The sequence below is a fragment of the Sus scrofa genome, chromosome X, assembly GCF_054392235.1.
Source record: "Sus scrofa isolate SSC_HxYL_T2T_F1_AM1 chromosome X, Sscrofa_HxYL_maternal_Yorkshire_Landrace_v2.0, whole genome shotgun sequence".
Taxonomy (NCBI): Eukaryota; Metazoa; Chordata; class Mammalia; order Artiodactyla; family Suidae; genus Sus; species Sus scrofa.
Genome location: NC_139401.1, coordinates 62,141,212 through 62,166,145, shown reverse-complemented (window position 1 = coordinate 62,166,145; position 24,934 = coordinate 62,141,212). Strand labels below are relative to the sequence as shown.

General features: G+C 40.3%; 1 protein-coding gene across 7 annotated transcripts; it reads left to right on the top strand.

Moving 5' to 3' along the window:
• The first annotated feature begins 1,323 nt into the window (after window positions 1–1,323).
• Window positions 1,324–24,359, top strand: VSIG4 (V-set and immunoglobulin domain containing 4). 7 transcript variants are annotated; one of them, NM_001244102.1, is given in 8 exon segments: window positions 1,372–1,506; window positions 7,426–7,782; window positions 8,485–8,766; window positions 16,065–16,127; window positions 16,683–16,760; window positions 20,279–20,383; window positions 22,584–22,605; window positions 22,941–23,675. In NM_001244102.1, coding segments are annotated over 8 exon segments (1,200 nt in total). In that variant the 5' UTR covers window positions 1,372–1,451; the 3' UTR covers window positions 23,179–23,675.
• Window positions 24,360–24,934: the final 575 nt, after the last annotated feature.

Below are 24,934 nucleotides of genomic sequence, written 5' to 3'. Positions count from 1 at the left end.
AATACAAAAGATGGAGTCTCCAAAGTTTGGAGTTACCTGAGTGAGGCCCAGAAGAAAAGAATGACTAGAAATTCCAGTGAGGTAGATTGAAGGAAATAACTAAAAACCAAGGGACATCCAGACAAGGGGGATTGAATCTGGAATGCAAGGGGGCTTGACAGAATGCCATGTGATAATCAAAGGGTCTGAAATACTGGAATATCCTCTTAGCCCTTTCATAGACCCAGTATCAGCTACATGTAACCATCCCTTGACAAGAGTATAGAGGAGATAATGTCTCTCTTTGGAGTCCCACTCCCCCTCTGTTCAAAGCTCACTCCTCTCCAACCAAGGCCTCTCTATCCCCCTAAAAAGAAAGCTAGATTTAGAAGTTACTTTTACTTCAGTATGAATTTGTTGAATGTATTTTTCCTTTTAGAAGTGTTTATATTTTCAAAGTTTAGTAGATTGTTGGCATTGCCAAACCTAGATGTAGACCTCTGGTGGACTTAGAGTCACTCTGGAGCCTGTGAGAAAAATCAATTAAGCTTCCTAGAATGCTTAATATCCATCTCTGATAGGTCAGGGGTATGTACCAATGGAAAGCCACTGAAAAGTTTGACCTAATTGAGGATACCAATGTCAGACCAATTAGAAAGTACACTAGATTCTAGACTTAACTTTCCCATAAATGAAATAAATAGCAGATTCCTTGTGAGCAGTAATGGGAATTAATGGGAACACTTACCACCAAATAAGCAGAGCTATTGGAGAAAGTAATTCAAAGAGCTTTTTCCATATGAGATATGAGAGTATATTCCCCCATAACAGCCTTATTTGTTGGTTTACCAATTATTTAAACAAAGAAATAAACCAGTAAATGTACAATATGCCAAGTAAATTTTTATATTATTATATAAAAAAGCTCTTTTATAAACTTAATCTCTTGTACTCTGAAGCCCATAGGTACCCACCTCCACCTCTGGTTATTTACATAGACTGAACAGATAGGGATTGACAACATGACTGCTGAATATTGCCTAGGCCAGCAAAGTTGATCTCTTCTACCTGGATCCGACAGAAAGAAAAATACCCCCATAGTGGAAAGGGATACCCCAAAGGTCATCCCTCAACCTCATCTTGTGGAGGAAAAAAAGTAAACACAGCCTGGGAGATCAAAGGCCAGAAACCCTATTGGATCCAGAAGAAGTCAAGTCAATGCTCTAGCAGGGGGATGAATTGCTCCACTCACGCTAAAAACCTCCAACCCAAGTAGAGGAGGGAGGGGTGTGCTCATGTGACTTCTGCTGAAATAGAGAAGGAAGGGGAATGCGAGATGGGACTGGGAGTCTGAGTAAGAGATATAGGGAAGAAAGGGAAGTGGGCAGGCACAGACACTGGCAGACATCAGGAGTTCAAGTGTTTTTGGCATCAGGAAGCTGGAAGAAAGGACAGAAATCGCTCTGACTGTGATGGGACTCTTACTGGGCCTGCGGCTCCTGAGCCACCTACTGGTGGTCACCTATGGTAAGGTAGCAAAAGGGAGCCTGGCAGCAACTGTTGGCATAGACAAAGGCTGGGGGTGGAGGGAGAGGTGGGATTGAATGCCTACCAAGGAAGTCCTACTCCTGCTGAGTAGGTAAGTATTCTCAACCAATGTTCCAGATTCTCTCAGTTTTGGGCAGAAGGGAAGTATATGTTTGAAGGATGTTGAAGAAGCCAGGAAGGAAATAAGTTTGGGTAAAAATTGGAAAGGATCTTCTCTTAAAAAACATCCACATGACTATCTAGTACTGTCATATCTCATGGATATTAAAAATGTGCCTAATGCCACCCAAATCCCTCCTCTATCTATTGACTTTCACATGAAGTTTTGCCATTATATTTTAGCCCTCTGCTCCTTGGTTTTGATCCTTGTTAAGATCCCTCCCCCCCCAAGAAGTAATGTTGTCAAGAGCTAGATGAGACCTTATAAATAACCTATATCCACCTTTCACTGTCATGAAAAAATGCTCAGAATAGCTATTCACATACTTACTGTGACTGAGAATTCACTACTTCTCTAAACATCTTGTCTATCCAGAGGCAGTTCCATCTGTTAGAAAGTTCTTCCTTGTGTTGAACTAAATCCACAACTGTGTGGTTTCCATTCAAAGACCTCAGCCTTATATCTTGGAGACACAAGGAATTTATCTTCTCCCTCTATGCTGTAACACCTCTTTAGGGTTCTGAGGACAGAAACCATGCCCCTTTATCTTGTCTCCAGGCTAAACAGCCTCTGTTCCTTCAACTGTTCTTCACAGGACTTGGCTTCTTACTACCTCCTGAGGTAACTCACTTCCCTGTGGACATGCCCCAGTTTGTCTGTGCTATTTGTGGAAACCTAATGCTGGACACATACCCCAAAAGAGGTCTTGATTATCCCATAGTAGCATTATTTTGTGGGGGTCTTCCTTCATCCTCATTTATACCCCTGAGAATCAGAATAGCCTTTTATGAAACTATGCTTCAGTAATAGCCAAGTGATACCCAATGTAGGGTGGAGGGACCCTTGACGTACCCCTGCTTATTTCATTTTATTAGAGGGAGAAGCTAGATAGGTATTAGCTTGGTGCTCTTTGTGTGGTTAGAAAGAACTCAGCTATCCATGACTGATGCATATTAGGCCATCCTATCCTGGTGCTCAGTGATCCAGAAAATTCTAGAACCTCAAAGTTAGAAGAGACATTGAATTAACTCACCTGAGAAGGAAAATACTTTGCTCCAGGCCACAAAGCATTAGTAGCAGATTTAATGTTCCTAAAAATATTGTTCTTTCTACAACTATATTTTCACACATTTTAGAGTGCACCTCTCTACCTTCTCCAAATCTCTCGATTTGAGCTGGGACTTAAAAAGACAGAACTGGAGCTCAAGGGACTATTCACTTCATAAATGTTAAATTTAAATCAATTTGTGTGTGTGTGTGTGTGTGTGTGTGTGTGTGTGTGTGTGTGTGTGTGTGTGAGAGAATGTGGATCCCCCCCACCCACTGTCTGTGAATGTCCTCTAGACCTGGAGGCAGGTATTCCATTTATATGGAGGGTCTTATACCACAAACCCAAGACTGGAAACATACTAAATGGCCAATAACTCCTTCTGTTTACCTTGATCTCAGTGTCCCCAACTCATCCATATAGTGAGGAGATCAGCTTGGCTGGGCTCAAAATTCCCTGCCAGCTGGACAGCTCTGTAGGATTATGGCTTCACTTTTTAAAAAGCATCTAGGTCTAAGATACATATTGAAATAAATATAATAAAAATAAGTCCCAACATTTGCATTTTATAAACATTGTAATTATTTATCTAAGCTAATCTTCTATTGAGAAGGAATCACAAGATGGGGATAGAGGCCAGACACAGAGGTGTTGTGTCGTCAAAAGATCTTAACCTCTTTTTGATGATAAGAGAAGAAAATTTTTTTAAAAAAGGACCCAGAATGGACCTCATAAAGGGGCCTGCACCCCCAAAACTAGGCTTTTTCATTCTTTATAATCATCACACATACCACAGACCTTTGCTTTTCTAAGTCCTGATCCCAGGACAAGAGAGGGGCTTGGTACTATACCTTCTTTTTCAAGGTAAAACCTTTTCAACAAAGCTCTTTGAGTCAATGTCAAACCCTTTTCTTTCTTCTGAGGGTATGCAATACTTGAAGGAAATTCAATCCTTCCCTGAGGGAGGAAAGCTAGGCTCTGATGTTCTGGGAAATTTTTCTCAGAAAGCAGCTGACGTAAGGGGGGATTATTTTTCAGGTAGTCAGGAGGATATTATCAGGCCTTAGGATAATACCCCTTAAGCCACACCAAATAGTCCTGGATAAAGGGTTGTTGGTTTCAGTTGTGGCCGATGGATTCACAGTTTAAAAATTAAGAAGGTAGTGTAGCATCTAAAAGATTCCACCAGGCCCAGCTCTTTCCCTGCTCTCTGTGTGATATTGGGTAAGCATTTTTCTCTCTCTGGACCTCAACTTGTCCATATATACTGTAAGGGAATGGGACTAAGTGCTTCTAAAAGCCCTTCTAACAATACCATACTGAAAGTCTCCAAATTCTATCCTGTCTGGTGCATCAAGCTATGTCGTACCAAGTATCTCACCATTTCATGATTTGCATGGACCTATAGCAGGCAGAGTATCCCCCAAGAGTTGGGACTTTCCTGAAATAGATTTTCCCTACCCAATTGTCCAGGAAAGTCAGGAATATTGTTTAATTTGTCCATTTCACATTGGCTGCCAAGCCATCCCTGTTGCTGAAGTGTTGTTTCTGGCTGCCCTATAACCCAGGGATGACCTATTACCTACCCGCTACTTGGTAGGTCACATCAGGTTGAAAAAGAAAATTCCTTACCTTCTCATGTACTGACTTCTCCATTAGGTCATTATTAAAACTGACAATGATCCAATCTAATGAAACTGTCCACACTGGGGAAGACATATTTAGGACTTCTATAGGATAAGAAGAATTAAGACAAATATGTAAAGTTCCTCTTGAGGCACAGGACTAACATTTATCCCACAATCACTGTTTACCAGCCATTATGCCAGGTGCTTTCATACCTATAAGCTCATTTTATCTCCATGCATGGAAGGTATATTATTACCTCTATTTTACTGATAATGACCTAAAGCTCAGTCAGGTTTAGCAATTTACCCAAGGTCACACATCAAGATATATGGTAAGGCATATCTTAAACTTAGATTGTTGTTACTCTTCTTACTACATTATGCAGTCCTTCACTGTCCTCCTGATCTCACCAGGTGAGGCTCCTACTCAGTGTTTCTCTAGGTTCTCTGTGCATCAGAGAAAGATTTGGAAGGTGCAAACCTATGGTATTATTTTTTTTTTTACCTTCATTAACATTCATTTTTGAGGTCAGAATACATGAGGAACTGTACATTGTCCTATTTTTTGTGATACCCCGTGCCACCACACACTCTCTCTCTCTTCATGCTACTGGTGAAATAGGAGGAATAAAAGGATAGAAGAACAAAAATAAAAAGGAGTAGTAGTGGTGGGAAGATGGAAGAATGGATGAAAGGAAGGAAGGAGGAAGAAAGGAAAAGGGGAAAAACAAAGTAAAAGCGGAAAATATGACATTCTTGGATGCCCGGTTACTATTTCCCACTCTCCTATTCTGGGATGGAAGAGTCAAGCCTGAACTACTTCTAGATGTGACTTTTAAGGCTGAGAAATTGGGACTGGCTGTCCATGTTTTTGACAGACCAGAGTGTATTATGTGAGAATTCCCAAAAGCTCCCAGAGAGAGAGTAATGCAAGACAAGCCTTTCAGTTCCCCCTAGGTCAAAGGGAAGACATACATATGCAGGGACAGGCATTTTTAGCTGCTGAGCTGTCCTCATAGCAGAGTTTTTCTTCTGTCACCCCGGAAGGGAGAAAGGGAAGGGAGTGAGAATACTTTTCAGAGGAGGAGAAGGGAGAGATTTGGGAAGGCTACATAAAGATTAGTGGACAAGAAGACATTAAACTGAAAGGGCCAGATAGTTTTCATGGAGCTTAAGTCTGGTATATTGTGCTTGCAAGTGACAAAAAAATGTGGGTCTATGGTAATAATAAGATATATTTGCATGCATACAGAAACAGGGACTATCAATAGCAGTGAAATTCACCACCTAGTGAAAGCTCACCACCATCTAGAAATGTAATTATTTAATTTCTGCTTCCATTAAGTCTATTAGCACTGAACCATCTAAGATTGGAAGAGATCTTTAAAAATAATGCTTTCATGTATACATTCTTTTTTTCTCACATTATCCTGCTTAATCATACATGATAATGTGAGAAAAAAAGAATGTATACATGTATGTGTAACTGGGTCACCATGCTGCACAGTAGGAAAAAAAGATGTATTGTGGAGATAAAATAAAATAAGAAAAAAATGCTAAGACCTAAACAAAGCTAAGAACTTGCCCTAGACCATTCAGTCCATCATAGCGCTGATTAACTACAAAACATCATTTTTAGAGCACACCAAAATCCACCTATATCGTGCTCCCATTTGTGGATCTGAATCTTTCTCCCTGCACAGTCTGAAATTCCCCAAAGAGTATTGCTGGATCTAGCAACATGGACTCATGTTTATTTATTCTTTTTTATTCAATGCTTTTATCTTGTCCAAAATATGCTGCTTATGTACTAGACTCCCTGGTGAGTGCAAAGGCCAAAGACTAAACTTTAGTGTTCCATTGATAGAAGCCCTGGTACTTGGCAATACATTCTGGGAGTTTCAGGGTTTTTAAACATACCCCCACCCCACCTTCCATTTGTTTGACTGAGACTGGGAATCCTGGGCTACTTTAAAAGCTTTTACTAAGTAATAGCTCACACTTTGAAACTACCTCTCCTATGATAGATATAAATACATATCTAAATAAAATCACTTACTCCTGACCCCAGATACGTAAAACACAATTTCCTCAAAATACGAAGTTATGGATGGAAATTGCTGATGGAAGGTGATAGCTCTCAACATCCCCAACTTTTTCCCCTTTGTTTCCCTCCTCAGCAATCCAAGAAGCAATCATCTTTAGTCCTACCACCATCCCTACCACAGTCATCTTTAGGATTATACTTAGAATCTTTCCCTTCCAAGAAATTTTCTTCTCCATTCCCCATTAGGATGAAATTTTCCAATATATCTTTGCTGATAACTCAGAGATATTAAAAGGGAAATAAAAAAAGAAAGGAGTGAAATCAGAAAAATAAGTCAGGTTACAAATTACAGGTTTAATACTAATCACTCATTAATAAATTTTGTTAAACAGGAATGCATCTCACACAAGTTTCCACCATCTGAATTGTCCTTTGCCTTCCTTCTTCCCCTCCAGAGAAAAACCTTAGTCTAAGGATTTGATCACTGAGCCATTCTGAGGGAGCAATGGGAAATAATCAGGGCAGATAACCCTTTCTTTCTGGACCTTGAAGCAATCACATTCCTCCAGATAGATAGTTACATACAATAAAATAGCCCAGACCAAGCTGCTCAGTATTTGCCCCCACTCTTCTTTTGGAAAATATTGAAAGATTATTTTCTTGGGCTTAAAGTTTGTGGAATTCTTAGAGATCTTTCCATTCAGATTCTCTACATTATATATGGAGAAAATGGGCCATTCATGGTGAAAGGTGACTCACCCAGGATCATCTTAAGCAAGGCAATGATGGGAAAAGAACTTGAAACTCAAAAGAGCTAAACAACATTAAGGGCTTTCCTTCTGAGAACTGGTTCTGATTGACATGAAGGCTGGAGACAACAAAATGTCGTGAGTAATCTGAAAGTATAAGTTAAGTGCATGTTTTGCAGAAGCCACTAGACTCTACCATGGCCATTCCAGATCCCAGGTGGGTGTGTCATCTGTGTCTGCTTCCTTTCTCTCTTCCCCCTCTTCAGGCCATCCAATCCTGGAAGTGCCTAAGAGTGTGACAGGACCTTGGAAAGGGGATGTAAATATTCCCTGCACCTATGGTCCTCTGCAAGGCTATACACAAGTCTTGGTAAAGTGGTTGGTACAACATGGCTCAGACCCAGTCACCGTCTTTCTACGAGACTCCTCTGGAGACCATATCCAGCAGGCAAAGTATCGGGGCCGCCTGCATGTAAACCATGAGGTTCCAGGAGATGTTTCACTCCAACTGAATACCTTGGAAATGGATGACCAGAGCCACTATACTTGTGAAGTCACTTGGCAGACCCCTGATGGCAACCAAGTCGTGAGAGATAAGATCATTGAACTCCATGTCCAGAAACGTGAGTCACTGTGTGTGTTAATCCTAGAAAACTCTGAGAAACACAAAGAACTTTGTTTACCTGTATATAGTCTCTCTTTAGTTGTATGTGCTAATCAGAGGAAGTGGATAGGCAGAGTATCCTCAGGGTAATCACTTCCGTGGCAGAATTTAATAAAGGTTGGAAAGGCTTTCTGGCCTTCAAATCTCTACCCCTTCACATGTCCCAGAAATTCCAACATCCATAGCTTTATTGCTTCATTGGGCTCTGAATCTTAAAATGCATAAAAATTAGCATATCTGATTAGGATATTAGAGACTGGATAGATGCTGGCAGAGAAGCTCTGGGAAAAGGGATGCATGGATTAGCCCAGATAAACCTTGCTAGCTTAACAATTTTACAAAGATCTGACCCTGGCAATCCAAAACTTCACATAATCAAAAAACTCCACTTGAACCAAAAAAATCTGTATTTTGTTTCAGTCATTTGATTTTTTTAACTCCAGATAATATAAAACCCTAGATAATACAAAATGGGACCTAATCTTCCAAAAGAAGCTCTTTCTATTTAAATTATACTATTCTCTTTTTCCTTCTGAAATCAGGAGTCCCATTTAGTTCCCTTTGCAGATAATCCATACCCCTAGACCCAGCAGGGATGACTCAGACTTGTGTTCCCATATTATAACTTCCCAGCGCCTCTTTTCTTGTCTTCCCTTTGCAGTCTCTGTTTCCAAGCCCACGGTGACAACTGGCAGTGGCTACGGATTCACAGTACCCCAGGGAATGAGGATTAGTCTTCAATGCCAGGCTCAGGGTTCTCCTCCCATCAGTTATGCTTGGTACAAGAAACAGACTAAAAATGAAGCACCCATCAAGATAGGAGCCTTGGGTACATTGCTCTTCAAGCCAGCAGTGGTGACCGATTCGGGCTCCTATTTCTGTACTGCCAAGGGTCGGGTAGGCTCTGAGCAGCACAGTGACACTGTGAAGTTTGTCGTCAAAGGTGAGCAACTCTCTTTCCTGGTGAGCATCCCAATGTACTATCTTGGGAAATACATGAGGATAATGCCCTTATTACAGAGAAGAGAGGTTGGGGAAGGATGGAGAGGGGGGCCTAAATTGTTCAATCACAAGGAAGAAGATCCTGGACTGAGGACAAAAGGGCTAGAGGCAACACCTTTTAGGTTAAGTAGATGGTAAAGGGAAAAGTGACATTTACTAGGTACCTTTATTTTCCAGATACAGCACAAAATGTTGACATATTTTCTCGTTGAATCCCATAAATATCTCATGAAATAGCTGTCATTATTATTATTTTACAGAAGAGGAAATTGAGAATTTCAGAAAGGAAAATCTACTTGCACAGGGGCTCACATCTTGGAAGTTCAAGGCAGGATCTGCACTCAGATTTAATGCTCTTTCATTATGTCTGATTGCTTCTCATGGTTGAACTTATACCAGCTCCTAGGCACCCTTTGGGATGATTTTTGCTTGTTTATTTTGCTGTGCTTTGTTGAGTGTGGTTTCTGTTGTTATTTTTTGGTTGATTATGTTTGTTTTTGCTTTATGAAGTAAAGGCCAGCTCTCTACATAGTTTCTTTAATTTGTCCCTTCCTTTTCCCTAAAGCCAAATGCAAGTTCTGGTTGACTCAGGTTAATCAGAGTTTGACTGTTTATTACAGTATTATCTTAGGGGTTCTATAAACTGTATACATAAACATTGTAGGCTGGGATTTAAAGGAACAGCCCACCAGTGTTTGCTGAAGTGAATCTGGTTGCCTTTCCAGAAATCTCCTTGGAAAGGAAGACATTTATCCTAATAAGTTTTCCATTGCCCCAAATATGTTAAGAACTACCTGCTTATAGGAAACTATTCTTATAACTACCTGAAAGTTATTCTCTGAGGATATCTCTGTAGAAAGAAAGTGAGCAAACTGGCTCCTTTTACTTGAGTTAGGAGATTGATGTTGGTTTGCGACTCCTGTTTTGCTTTCAGGAATTTGTTTCCCAAAGTTAAGTTGTAGTGAGGATATCTGTGCTATAGGTTTTGGTCTGTTAGTTTAGGGGAAAACAAGGGCAGTCTTACTCTGAGAAAATTATATGGACACTGGCCCAGTTCTCTTAGAACTGGCAATCTGGTCAAGCAGAGAGAGCAGGACACAGCCAGAAAGTCTAAGAATATTTACTTTATAAAGAGACAAGTTGAACATTCTCACCTTTCTGTGAGTTCATCCCTAGCCCATCTGGGCAGGACCTTACTCATAACCAGTCAACTTGTCTATTCCTTATCACAATCTGTACTTACACATAACAAGGCTTTTAGGCAGTGCTCACTTGTCCTTTACTGACCAATAAGGTAATCGAGGCTCAGAGTAGTTACTCTAAACCTTCCATCCTTCTCTTCACTCTAAGCCAAGCTACTTTTTCTTAGCTTCTTCTACCTGCCTCCTTCTTCATCTCAACCTGGTCCCATGAGTCTGGCCCCCTATCTCATATCTGTCTTACATAGCTCTCAGCCCTTCATCCCTCCACCTCACTTTCTGTGCTGTTCCTCTCTTCTAGGATGGCTCTGTGTGCCATGTCTTTGCTCACAACTTTTGACTGCTAAATACTACTCACAGAGATGCATTGATACCACTTATTTTCATGCTCTGTATATCTACTGCCTGTCCCCGTGGTGGTTGCCAATTAATTTTCTCATCTATGTCCTGCTTCTTGTAGAAGCAATTCAGAACACTTTCTGCTTTATTTCATGTCCTCAGCCATGCTCCCAGAAGAAGAGGTCATCTCCCCCCTTATTTGAGAAGATCCAGACCAGCCCCCTCAGATTTGAATTCTATTAACCACCCCTCTCTGCCTTGATATTTCCCTCCCCATTACCTCTTGGCTCAGAGTAAGATGTACCTTTCTTATCTTCACACATCTCCCTACTTCACCCATTATCCTCTACATAAGCCTGAAGTGTATGTATATATGTATAATATATCATTGTAAGCCTAATATACATATATATATAAATAACATATATACGTGGCTATTCTAAAAAAATCTTTCTTTCCATCTGCCACTCCATCTCTCTCCAATGGCTACTAGCAACCTACTGAGGAGTAGTTTTCACTGTTCCTTCCAATTTAGCACAACAAAACTTTATAAAATGGAATCATCCCTTTCCTCTAAATCACCAAAGCCTAAGATCTCTCTATTCACACCCATTCTCCTCCACAACTCTGTAGTAGTTGGGTCTGTTGAACATTCCTTCCTCATCAAGTCTTTTATTTATTTATTTTTATGGCCTCACCCACAGCATACGGAGGTTCCCGGGCTAGGGGTCTAATTGGAGCTACAGCTGTTGGCCTACCCCAGAGCCACACAAAGCGGGATCAGAGTAGCCTCTGCAACCTACACCACAGCTCTTGGCAACAACGGATCCTTAACCTGCTGAGTGAAGCCAGGGATCGAACCTGCAACCTCATAGTTCCTAGGCAGATTCATTTCTGCTGTGCCACAATGGGAACTCTCTCATCAAGCCCTTTAAACCACTAGTATCAACTCCACATCTTTCTTGGTTCTCTTAAGACTTATCTGACTGATCCTTTTCAGACAATTTTGTTGTCTCTTCCTTCACTATCCCTTGATTGTAAATGTTCTTAAAGGTATGTTATTTTTCCCCCATTTTTATTAAAGTATAGTTGATATATGATGTGCCAGTTTCTGCAGTACAGCAAAATGACCCAGTCATGTGTGTGTGTGTGTGTGTGTGTGTGTGTGTGTGTCTGTGTCTGTGTGAGTATATATATATACTTTTCTCATACTATCTTTCATCATGGTCCATCCCAAGAGATTTGATATAGTTCCCTGTGCTATACAATAGGATCTTATGGCTTATCCATTCTAAATGTAATCATTTGTACCTCCTAACCCCAAACTCCCAGTTCACCCAATCCCTCCCCTACCCCTTGGCAACCACAAGTCTCTTCTATATGTCTGAGAGTCTGTTTTTGTTTTGTAGATAAGTTCAATTGTACCATATTTTAGATTTCACATATGAGGATTTTATTCACTTCTGTGACTTCAAATATCTTCTCTAAGCTGATGACACTCAAATGAATAATTTTATCCCAAATTTTTCTCCTTAGTGCCAGATCCCAGTGTCTGATTACCTCTGGACAGATTCACTTCTAAGCTTGCTTGTATAAAACTAAACTTAGCTTTTACCCACCAAACCTGTTCCTCAAACCTGTTAGAATATCCAGCAGTATCTTTGAATCCTCCTTCTCCTTCACCTCTAAAAAATCAAGATCACTATATTCTTTGAATTCACTTACTAAATAATTTCTCATATTAAGCTCTTCCTTTCTTTCCCCATAACTTCATAGCTTTTCTTCATCTTTTTATGGAACAATTTCAACAGCCTTTTAAGTCGTCTCCCCATGTCCATCCATCTTCACCAAACCATCAACATATACAACACTTATTGAATATCTGTTTTATATCACTAGATATATATAAAATCCATGACTTGTTCTCTGTAGTTCAGCAAAGTACTTGGCACACAGCAAGCACTTAATGAATATTTGTCAATGAAAGGCCAAAATATGCCATTCCTTCCAAAACCCCACCATACTGTTGTCTGAATTATTTTCCCAAATCTTAGATTGGGCAATGTAAACTTCTTTCCTCAAAAGCATTCTGTTACTCCCCATGAACGCTTTTACCAAAGAACAAAGTCTTAATTCCATTAGTTCCTAACTTATTCAGCTTTATCTTTTAAAATATCCCTCTACATCTGAAACATAACATGCTCTTCCCTCTGTCTGCAATGTTCTTCCTCCTTCTAGGCCTAAAGAAATTATGTCAATTTTGGAGTTCCCATCATGGCACAATGGAAAAGAATCCACCTAGGAACCATGAGGTTGCAGGGTTCAACCCCTGGCCTCACTCAGTGGGTTAAGGATCCGGCATTGCCGTGAACTGTGCTGTAGGTCACAGATGTGGCTTGGATCCATTGTTGCTGTGGCTGTGGTGTAGGCCAGCAGCTACTGCTTCGATAGGATCCCTAGCCTGGGAACTTCCATATGCCGTGGGTGCAGCCCTAAAAAGACAAAAGGAAAAAAAAAAGAAATTCTATCAATCTTTCACTGAAACTTTCTTTTTATTGAGATATATTTCACACACTATAATACTCAACATTTTAAAGTATACAATTAAGTGCTTCAGATGGTTGTACAATCACCACCATCATGTAACTCTAGAACATTTTAATCACTCCAAAAGAAAACCCTGTGCCCACTAAGTAGTCACTGCCATTCCCCATTTTCCTAGCCCCTTGAAATACTAATATGCTTTCTATTTCTATGTATTAACTTATTCTGGGTATTTCATATAAATTGCACCATAAATATGTGAAATTTGTGTCTGGTTTCTTTCAATTAGCATGATATTTTCAAAGTCCACCCATGCTGTAGCATGTACCAGTACTATATTTTTAAATTTCCAAACAAGATTCCATTGCATAGATATAATACACATTCATCAGTTGATGGGCATTTGATTCAATTCTACTTTTGTCTATTGTAGGTAACACTGCTATATGAACTTGTGAAAGTTTTCATGTGGACATATTTTTTTCAGTTCTTTTATGTATATCACTAAGAATGTAATTGCTTGGTCAAATAGTTACTCTATGTTTAATTTTTTGAGTAACTGCCAAACTCTTTCCCAAAGTGACTGCACTATTTTACATTCCCATCAACAATGTATGAGGGTTATAATTTTTCATATCTTCACCAATTTCTTATTTTCTGTTTTTTTTAAATTATATCACACTTAGTGGATATGAAGTGATATTTCATTGTGGTTATGATTTGCATGCCCCTAATGATAAATGATGTTGCATATCTCTTCACGTGCTTATTGGTCATTTTATGCTTTTTTTTTGGAGAACCACCTATTCAAATATTTTGCACATTTAAAAATTTGGTTGTATGCCTTTTTGTTTTTGAATTGTAATGGTTCTTTACATGTTCTGAATACTAGACTCTTTCAGATATTTTATTTATTTATTTATTTATTTATTTATTTATTTATTTATTTATTTATTTTTGTCTTTTTGCCTTTTCTAGGGCCGCTTCTGTGGCATATGGAGGTTCCCAGGCTAGGGGTCTAATTGGAGCTGTAGCCACCAGCCTACACCAAAGCCACAGCAACTCGGGATCCGAGCCATGTCCGCCACCTACACCACAGCTCACGGCAACGCCAGATCATTAACCCACTGAGCAAGGCCAGGGATCGAACCCGCAACCTCATGGTTCCTAGTCGGATTCGTTAACCACTGTGCCACGACGGGAACTCCATATATATTATTTTAAAATTTGTTCTACCATTCAATAGGTTGCTCTTCACTTCCCTGATAATACCCTTTGATGTACAAAAGTTTTTAATTTGGATGAAGCTTAACTTTTCTGTTTTTTCTTTTGATGCTTGTGCTTTGGTGTTATACCTAAGAACCCAAAACAAAAGTCAAGGTTATAAAGATTTACTTTTATCATTTTTTAAGAGTTTAATAGTTTTAGCTTTTATTATTAGGTCTTTCATCCATTTTGAGTCTTTTTCTGTGTATGATATAAGGTAGGGACCCAATTTCTTTCTTTTGCTACCCAGGTGTCTCAGCACAATTATTTGAGGAAACTGCGCTTCCCAATTGAATTATCTTGGCAATGTTGTCAAATAACAATGATCAAATATATACAGATTTTGGAGTTCCTGTCATGGCACAGCAGAAACAAACCCAAATAAGAAGCATGAGGTTTTGGGTTTGATCCCTGGCCTCGCTCAGTGGGTTAAGGATCCACCATTGCCATGAGCTGTGGTGTAGGCAGCAGATGAGACTTGGAACTGGTATTGTTGTGGCTATGGCATAGGCTGGCAGCAATAGCTCTGATTAGATCCCTAGCCTGGGAAACTTCATATGCTGCAGATCCAGCCCTCAAAAGACAAGAAAGACAATAAATATAAATATATATACAGATTTATTTCTGGACTCTAAGTTGTAGTACACTAATCTTTATGTCTATATTTATATCAGTACCATACTCTTTTGATTTCTGTAACTATGTAATAAGTTTTGAAATGGTAAGTGTGAGTCCTGCAATTTTGTTTTTCTTATCCAAGATTTTTTTTTTGGTGGGGATATTTAGGATCCTTTGCAATTCTTTATGGAACTATATTGATCCTTAATTAAGTGTCAGTTTTTACATTTCTGCAAATAGGTCATTGAAATTTTGATAGGAATCAAATTGATTCTATAGATTGCTTTGGCCAGTACTGCCATCTCAAAAATGTAATACAATTGAAGGTTTTTAAAATTCTTTAAAAGAATTTTATTACATAAGTTTCAGATGTAGAGCATTATAACCTGTAACACTAGATTTGGTATCCATGTACATGACAAAGTGATCACCACCACAAACCTAGTTACCATCCATTACCATATGGTTTATTCCCGTCACCCATTTTGTCCACCCCTGATGCAAACTCTTTTCCCATTTGTTAACTGCTAATCTGATCTATCTATGAAATATTTTCTATTTTGCTTATTTATTTTAGATTCTACACATAAGTGAAATCATATAGTATTCATCTGTTTTCCATCTGACATATTTCACTTAATATAATACCTTCAATGTTCATCCATATTGTCACAAATGGCAAGATTTTATTCTTCTTTGTGGCTAAGTAGTATTCCATTGTGTATACATACTACATCTTTTTCCTGTTCTTAATAAGACTAGGGTGTTTTTATTCCATAATTACTAGCTGGGCTGATTCAAACCTTTGGCTAATTTCCTAAAATATGAAGGAAAAAAGTTAACTATGAAAAATTTTGTCAGTTATTTGATTGCTTTTGTAAAGACGTAAATATTTGGAGATCGTTAATCTGCCATTTACACTCTCTTCACCACAACTGCCTTCTTTTAATACTTCTAAGTCCCTCTCAAAAGAATTAATAGCTAAATTTCATTTGGAACTTAGTAAAAACAAAATGCTTCCCTCGTCCAAATTAAAAGATGCTCCGAACTCCACCTGAGCATTGCTTGAGGATCTGTATATCCTGGTTTAAGAATTCTGCCTTAGAATGGTATGAAGAATAAATAGATGACATGCAACTTTCCGTATCATGAAAGAAGTGTTGAGATAGGTCCAAGTATGGATCTGTCTGGACTTACTTCCTAATTTCCCTAGAGCATTTGACTTTCACTCAAGTGTGCCAGGGTCCTTGACTGAATTCCCTTTTCCTTGCAGATTCCTCAAATCCACTTGAAGCCAAGACTAAGACACCTCCAACTATGCAATCACCCTTGGAAGGTGAGTTTTACTAGGATTTTGTAGGATTAGGAAAGGTTTGAAATGGTGTTTTGGAAGCCAAGGGAGGAGGCCTAATGGCATTAAATGGGTAATAAGAGGTTGCTGGGTTCTGCAGAGGGAAAATAGTAATAAAGGAATAAAATAAGAGAATAAAATAAAAGAAATATAGTAGGGATTTATGGATCATGAAGAAGTGGAATCATGAATATACATACTGTTTTGTGAAAATTTCCAAGGAAAAGAAAGGAATTAGAATAATCTCACAGGAAAAGTGAGAAAAGAGAAAACTGTGACTCCTGTTCTGCTTCTAGTCTGACTCGCTATCAGACTTTTGGTATGTTTCCTTCTATGGCCTTAGGCGGACCTCCTTCCCACCATCAACAGTGAAAAACTAAGAAAACTCACTTTATAGTAATAGTGGTCAATGACATGGCCAGGAATTCTGGAAAGCTTAGCACAGATACCCATAGAAAGTCCTCAAACTTTGCAGCACCCTCCGCCTCACAGCTCCTAACTGGAAGAGAGGCCTCTGATCCTAATACTCTGTTGTCATAGCAACATCCACAGTGAACTCATCCTGGGTCTGGACCACTGAAATGGATGGCTACATTGAGAAGACCAGTACTGGTCCAGGTAAGGGCAATGATAGGATTTCTACCCCTCCTTTTTGTCTTTGAACTTTGCAACTGAAACCTCCCACTATATGCACTTTTCTATACCATTCAACTCAGCAGAATATTATCTCCTATATGTCAAACTATGGTCAAAGACCCTGGAGATGGGTAAGGTGGATAGGATGGAAAGGTAAAGATACAAATCCAGGGATGAGTAAAGTCAGAGTGGGGTTAATGAGAATTATAGATGTTTTCTTAGAAAGTTATATGTTACCATAATAATATACTTCCTAAACATTCTACGTAAGAATAAGAATGGGACCATGACTTCAGCCAGTCTTCTCAGGCATTGGGACAGGTAAGTGTAGTGACAAGGCTTCAATGCTTGGGTTCTTCTCCAGGGCTCATCAAGAAGGCTGCAGCTGTTTTCTGATACTTCCAATGTTTCACGAATCCCTAAGTCTCAGAGATACAAACCCCAGGGAGTTCCTGTTATGGCTCAGTGGGTTACAAACAAGACTAGTATCCATGAGAATTCAGGCTTGATCCCTGTTCTCTATTAGTGGGTTAAGGATCTAGCATTTCCATGAGCTGTGTATAGGCTGTAGACACAGCTGGGAGCCCACATTAATGTGGCAGTGACTGTGGCATAGGCCAGTATCTGCAGCTCTGATTTGACCCCTAGCCTGGAAACCTATATGCCACAGGTGTGTCCCTATAAAGCAGAAAGAAGAAAGAAAGAAAGGAAGAAAGAAAGGGAGGGGGGAAGGAAGGAAGGAAGGAAGGAAGGAAGGAAGGAAGGAAGGAAGGAAGGAAGGAAGGAAGGAAGAAAGAAAGAAAGAAAGAAAGAAAGAAAGAAAGAAAGAAAGAAAGAAAGAAAGAAAGAAAGAAAGGAAGGAAGGAAGGAATCCAAACTCCAAAGATAAGCTGTTTGGGATTCATATGGAGCTGTTAGCTGGAATGTGTTAATATGACTGCATTGATTGTTAAAACAATGAAAAACTTTTATACTAGTTGATGATTAGATGCTTTCCTTAACCATTAAGCTTCCCATTATCACCTGGGCTGCCTTGGCCCATCCCTCAGTATTCTCTAGACCACCCAATGGCCCGGCAACAAAAGTATTGATGCCTAGTATAACATGGGGACTTCTAAGATTCCAGGTGTATAGTAGGCATCCTTTTTGATTGATTGGTGCTAAATATTTTGATGACTCACTCCTGGTCTCATCCTCTGATTTTGTGTCATTGATGGTGGACTTCTTTTTTTTTTTTTTTTTTTGTCTTTTTGCCTTTTCTAGGGCCACTCCCATGGCATGTGGAGGTTCCCAGGCTAGAGATCTAATCAGAGCTGTAGCCACCGGCCTATGCCAGAGCCACAGCAACGCAGGATCCCAGCCATGTCTGCGACCTACAGCACAGCTCACGGCAACGCTGGATCCTTAACCCACTGAGCAAGGCCAGGGATCGATGATGGTGGACTTCTTAATGCCTTTCTCACTTCCTGGCTACAGAGCTTCTTGGATGTCTCTGGTCATAGCTCAAACTTGTTTTGTGTGCTATGTTTGCATTGCCAACTCTGGCTTCAAGTCTTCCATAATTCCATGCCTCTCCCAGGGCAATGTTTTAATGGAAAAGGGAAGCTAGAAGATAACTCTTGGAGAGATTGTTTGGGAAGATAAGATGATACCTCCCGGAGGAATGGGAATTCTCAGATTTTGGATACATGTCCTATATCCTCTATCAATTTTTTCACTACTTGACACCTTCCAACAGTGAATTTTCCTTTCATCTGTATGATGCCAGATTTCTAGGATATACTATTTTGGGGTCTGGAGAAAACAAAACCAGTTGCAGTAGAAAATCCTAAGGACACTGGGATTCCTTTATCTACTCATCCATATTCCCTGAACCCCCTTTATAGATTCAGAACATTGTAGCTACAAGTGAATTAGACATCATCCAATCTTTTCACTGCATGTATGGGGAAACTAAGGCATTAGTCAATTTAACCACTGTCATTATATTTATTCTCCTATGATTGCAAAAATATTACCCCAAACTTAATGTTTTAAAATAACACAAACAGGAGATCCCACTGTGGCACACAGTGGGTTAAGGATCTGGCATTGTCTCTGCAGTGGTGTGAGTTCAGTCCCACACCTGGCACAGTAAGTTAAGGATCTGGCATTGCCCAGCTGTGGTATATGTCACAGCTGGGGCTCGGATTTGATCCCTGGCCCAGGATCCTCATATGCTGCTAGTGCAGAAAAAAAAAATGTATTATCTGACTCATTGGGCTAAAACCAAGTTGTAGCATGGCTGTGTTCTTTTTGGAGGCTTTGGCAGATAATTAGTTTGTCCTTTCCAGTTCCTAAAAGCTACCATCTTTCCTTGGCTTTTGACCTCCTTCCACCACTTTCAAAACTAGCAATATAGCATCCTCAAGTCTTTCTCTAACTATGACCACCTCTTCCATTTCCTTCTTCCACTTTGGAAGGACCCTTTGTGATGACATTGAGCCTACCCAGATAATGCAAGATAATCTCCCCATCTCAATGTCAACTAAATAACAATCTTAAATCTATCTGCGATCTTAATTCCTTCTTACATGTCAACTAGCATACCCACAGGTTCTGGGGATTTGGATGTGAACCTCTTCAAAAGACCCTTATTCTGCCTATCACATTCATAGAGCACATAAATAACAGATCCAGGACTGGAAGGCTATTCCAATGGTTTCCTTCATCTTGGGTCTGATAGGGATATGTAACCAAGGAGAATCAGTGGAAATATATTTTGAGGACAAAGCAACCTGGGTACTTGTCCAGACAATGTGAAGAAAGGAATCCTTGTGGCTAGAAATAATTGATCAGAATCTCAATAAAGTAGCATTTTTGTGAAGCTGGGAAGTCATAGTACTACTTTCTCCACTCTAAAAAAAAGGTGAAAAACCTCTTGTCTTGGCCCTATGGAAAGCATAGAGGACTGGCTCAAATTTCCAGGCCAATCAGCCACCAACAAGTTACTCTGAAATATCTTGTTTATACATGGCATCTCTAGCTTCTTTCAAGTCTTTCTTGTGGGCCTGGGGTTTTGTTTGTCCCTCTGGCTAGCTAAGAAAATTAGGAGAGGGAGTTCCCGTCGTGGCGCAGTGGTTAACGAATCCGACTAAGAACCATGAGGTTGCGGGTTCGGTCCCTGCCCTTGCTCAGTGGGTTAACGATCCGGCGTTGCCTTGAGCTGTGGTGTAGGTTGCAGACCCGGCTCGGATCCCGCGTTGCTGTGGCTCTGGCGTAGGCTGGTGGCTACAGCTCCGATTCGACCCCTAGCCTGGGAACCTCCATATGCTGCGGGAGCGGCCCAAGAAATAGCAACAACAACAACAACAACAACAACAACAACAACAACAACAACAACAAAATAGGAGAAAATGAGAAATGGAAAAGAAAGAAATGTGAGCTGCTCTGGGCTCATCAGTCTGTCTCTCTGGATTTGTTTTCAAGCAGATACCACTTTGTCTTGTTTTGCCTCCTAGGAAAAGGACTGCCTATCTTTGCCATCATTCTCATCATTTCCTTGTGCTGTATAATGGTCATCACCCTGACGTATATTATGCTCTGTCGGAAGACATCCCAACAGGGTGAGTGATGAGTATGATGGGGTGGCTCTTGCCCATTCATTCACTAATTCAGCTTTGTTGAGCATAAAGTCTGTATCAGGTACTATGGTAGGCACTTCAAAGAGTCCCCAGCATAGTTTTAGAGTGAGGGTAGGGGTCCATGGAGAAAGATATGCAAGGCAAAAATGAGAATACAACTTATGAAAGTTAATTCACAAAACTTTGATACCCAACCTAGTACAGCATCTACCTAATGGGTTTTTCATGAGGATGCAAGAAAAGAAGTCACATTCTTTGGCTTCAAGTTGCTTATAATTTAACCAATAGAATTATGAATCATGAAGTTTATCAATAAAAATACATAGCTATAAAGGCTATGGACTCAAAGCCTGGGGAAGACAATCAATGCTAAAGGGATCCAGAGGACAGGAGAGTCAGTTAGTAGGAGTAATTGACAAGGGCTTTCAGAAGGAGGCAGGACTTAGACTCATCCTTGGAGGATGAAAACTATTTGGAAGGGGGCAATATTCCAGGAGGGAGTGACTACATGTGTAAAGGGGCAAAATCTTAAAAGATAACTGTGAGTGAGGTCATCAATAAAGAAAATTCATATAGCCGAGTAATAGAGAAATACAGGGGAAAAAGAAAAATTTATTCCTAATTATAGAAGGTCTTGAGTAACAGGTTAAGGAATTTGGACTTTCTAGTCTAAATCTTGCAAAGGCAATAAAAATCACACAAACAATTTAAGCTGAGGACTGACATGATTATGGCATAGTTGTCAGGGCCATTTAACAACTATTTGCCAACAGAGGAGAAAAAAGATAATTTGGATGTTGATTTCTGAGTAAATCCTAACTACCCCTCAATTCCTGCTGCACTAACCATTTTAACTAGCATTCATGTGTCTATTTCTCTGTAATATATTCTACTCCCAAATAGCCTGATTTCTCCCATGGATCTCTCAAACCAAAGAAGAGAATAGGGTCTCCTTCACCTGAGTCTCAAGTATAAGCTCTGGTCTTGGCCAATTACCATGGCTATGACCCCTGAGACTAAACTTGAAAGTGGGGATATCTTAAATGGCTACAAATACCAGGAGTACTAAAAGAAAAAACATTCATTATAGTCTCAATGAGATTGGGTATAAACTGTAACCATATTAGAGTATTTCCCTTTAACAACTGTCCATGATTTAGGAGATAGGGGTCAAAATGTAGTATTCCATTAAAAGCCCTCTGTAATGTGCTTCTGGTCTATCTTATCAACCCCCACCATTCCATTTCATTTCTAGCCACTGGGGTCAAGTAGGCACATAAGCCATACATCTGATGTCCTTAGATTTTTTTTTCCTTTCTGAATTGCCTTCCCAGAATTTCTGCTTTCTACCTCTCTATAAGGGAGACAGACTTAGGGCATCAGTTCAATTTAATATGTAGTTACCAAGTGCCTACTATGTACCATGTACTAGGTATATCAAAGTGAAAAGGACTATATAGTATGGGAGTTACTATGCCAATTGGGGAGGCAAGATGTGGAAATACAGGACTCTATCACAAGGCAAAGACCTGTGGGATGCAATGCCAAGTCTGCTTTGCTGTGTTTACAGTCCTGGTTGCATACCTGAACGATTATAAGCCCCTAAAATGCTGTCTCAAGAGACATCTATCTTTATATCAGGCTGTAGAGCCTTTAAGCCTGCAAGGAATGTACTTACTTCTCCATCACATACACTAGGGGGCAATATTGACCTAGTTGAGGATCTTTCCTGGGTGTAGTGTGGGATGAATGTATCTGGGTATGGCTCAAGCCATGGTCCTGGGCATCATATTAATTCAGCTCCTTTTGCCTGGGCTCTGAATGGCTTCCCACAAAGACGCTCTATGGATCTTTGGCAAGATTCCTAGGTGGATAATGGGTCCAGTCCATTTTTTCCTCCTTCTGCCACACCAATCAACTGCTCCAACCCACTGTCCAGAGTCAGAAACTGCCAAAGATAACCGTGATCAAGTAGGCTTCCTCTTCCTTTCCCTGAGAAATCTGCATCCCTGTATTTCAACTCATCTTCCCAACAGCTCCCATTTGTTGGAAGGCTGAGACATATTGAGATGCCCCTTTCAATTTCCCCTTCCCTCACCTTTTGATGAGTACTCAAGGTCCATGCTTGGCCCTTGTCCACTCCCCATGGAGACTTCTGACCTGATTCTTCCTTCTTTTCTAGAGCATGTATATGAAGTGGCCAGGTAAGATAGCCCCTCTCCTCTTGTATCTTCTGACCCCTTCTTTGCTCTCAATATTTTTGGTTACTGGCATAAAGGAAAGGAGGTTTGGCACAGTACCAATCTTAAGCCCAGAGGCTGTCAGGGTGAGGGCACAACTTTCTTCCCTTTCTGAAGCACCTCCTATGGTTCTGTCCTGGCCCAATGAAAACACAAAATAATTCAGATTCACCCAACCTCTATAATCCCTGGGTGGCCAGTGCCTAAGGATCAGTTGGCAAGAATTGGGGCAGAAAGTTGGGAAACCAGGGTCCCAGATTCAAATTTCTTCTCATGGGTTTTGGGTTCTTTGGCCACAGGGTGCATGCCAGGGAGGCCAGTGACTCTGGTGAATCCATGAGGGTGGCCATCTTCGCAAGTGGCTGCTCCAGTGAAGATCCACCTTCCCAGACTCTGGGCAACGACTATTCTGATGAGCCTTGCCTAGGCCAGGAGTACCAGATCATCGCCCAGGTCAATGGTGACTACACTCGCTTGCTGCACACAGTTCCCCGGAATTATGAGCATCCGACCACTAAGGGCAAGGGTGTCTGCTAAAAGTATCCTATTCGGCAAGGGTCTATAAACATGGTTGCCTACTCAGTCCCAGCACTCTGCATGACCCCTTTTCCTAATATTTTTTCTTCCTGGATTGTCCAATGTATCTTTCCTGCCAACTCTGGAGTCCCTTGGCCTAAGCAGCTGTCATATGCACCTCAAGCAAGACTGCTACTGGTCAGGCTCTAGGCCCTTCTAGTATCCCTGCCTGTGGCTTCTGCTGCTTCTCTCCAGACACCAGAGGGAATTTCACATATAACTAGTACTTTGTCATCTTGCCTCTAGACACCAATGAATTTTGACTTCTTACCACCAGAGGGATGCTCAGCTCTGCCAGCTCAGGGGACCAGTTAGATTCAGGATCACTTTCCTTTGTCTAGTACCAGATAGCTTTTAATTGAGATTATCATGTAACAGGCCAAAGTTCAGTTCTGCTCCTGCACTGTGAGTCTAGTGTTCTCATACCCTTTTGATGCTCAATAAATATCTAAACATAATAGCAATCTTGGTCATATTGGTCTTCTCTCAAGGACCTAAGAAAAGCGATTGAAGTTAGACTAGTTGAGATAGTTGGGACCCTGGAAATATGGATAGCACCTTTGATTTTTTTGTTTTTTCTCCTTCCCATCCATACTACCCTTACCTGATTTGAGCAGTGAGCTCACAAGAACACAATTGATCTTTGGTAAAACAGTACTCAACTTCTTTCTGTTCTCTTCCTAATCTTCCTGCCATATCTATCTGGATGACTCTTCCTGGGTCAATTAGAAACCTAAAAATAAGGAATCTTTCTTTTTTTCTCAGGGGACTGTGGGTACAGAGATAAAGAGCTCCCCTTCTTTCCAAAGTATGGATATCACCCTCAAAGATTTCCACCTCCTAGAATCCTAAAATCTTTGGAGTAGTTTTATTCTTCATAGGTCATCTTTATCTCCTGGTCCTTTCCTAAAACATAGGGTGGGGTAAAAACAAGGAAGTATTTCTCCTCAAGCAGGAATAGGCACGAGGTGTGTAAGTGTGTCTGTGTGTGTCTGTGTGTGTTTATCTGTCTGTATATGTTCACACAGACATATACCTTTAAATTAATCTACCTGGAGAGGACGTGTTCTGGGCCAAGTTCAGCATTGCTTCCTTTCCTTCATGTAATTAATGTCAAATAAACTTCTTCACTCTCCATGGAAGCTGACATGTGCTATTTTCGGTTACAATGCAACCCCAAGTTCAGCTCAGATTTAATCACGATCCCCTATGAATTGATTACAGAAGTCAAAATTGTACACAAAGTGAACAAAGAATCTTTTGCTTTGCACCACCAACCCGCTAAGTCCATAGTTAAAACCTCAGCATTTTCCTCACCCCCAGATGCCAATTTCATATGGCTGGTGAAAAGAACAACTTCTTCCCCATAATGCTTACAAGCCTCTGAAACAAGACACCCATCAAGTGGAAACCTCAGCTTCCTTCATGAAACAGCTGTGTCCAAACCCAAAGCCTTTGAAAACATCCATTATCCATTCCTCTTTCCTTTAGTAAAAGGAATTATTGGAACTAGGAAGAGAATCCTAGTTGCATTTCCATTAGTAAGAAGAGCATCAAATCCAGGGACTTCTCTAATCCTCCACAGATGCTGTGGACCCCCAGGGAAATATCAGAGTTTTTTGTCTTAGAGAGCTTAGGGATTATATATTCTAACTCTTCCATATTACAGATGAGTAAATGAAGCCCAAAGAGGAAAAGCGACTTGTGTAAAGTCACA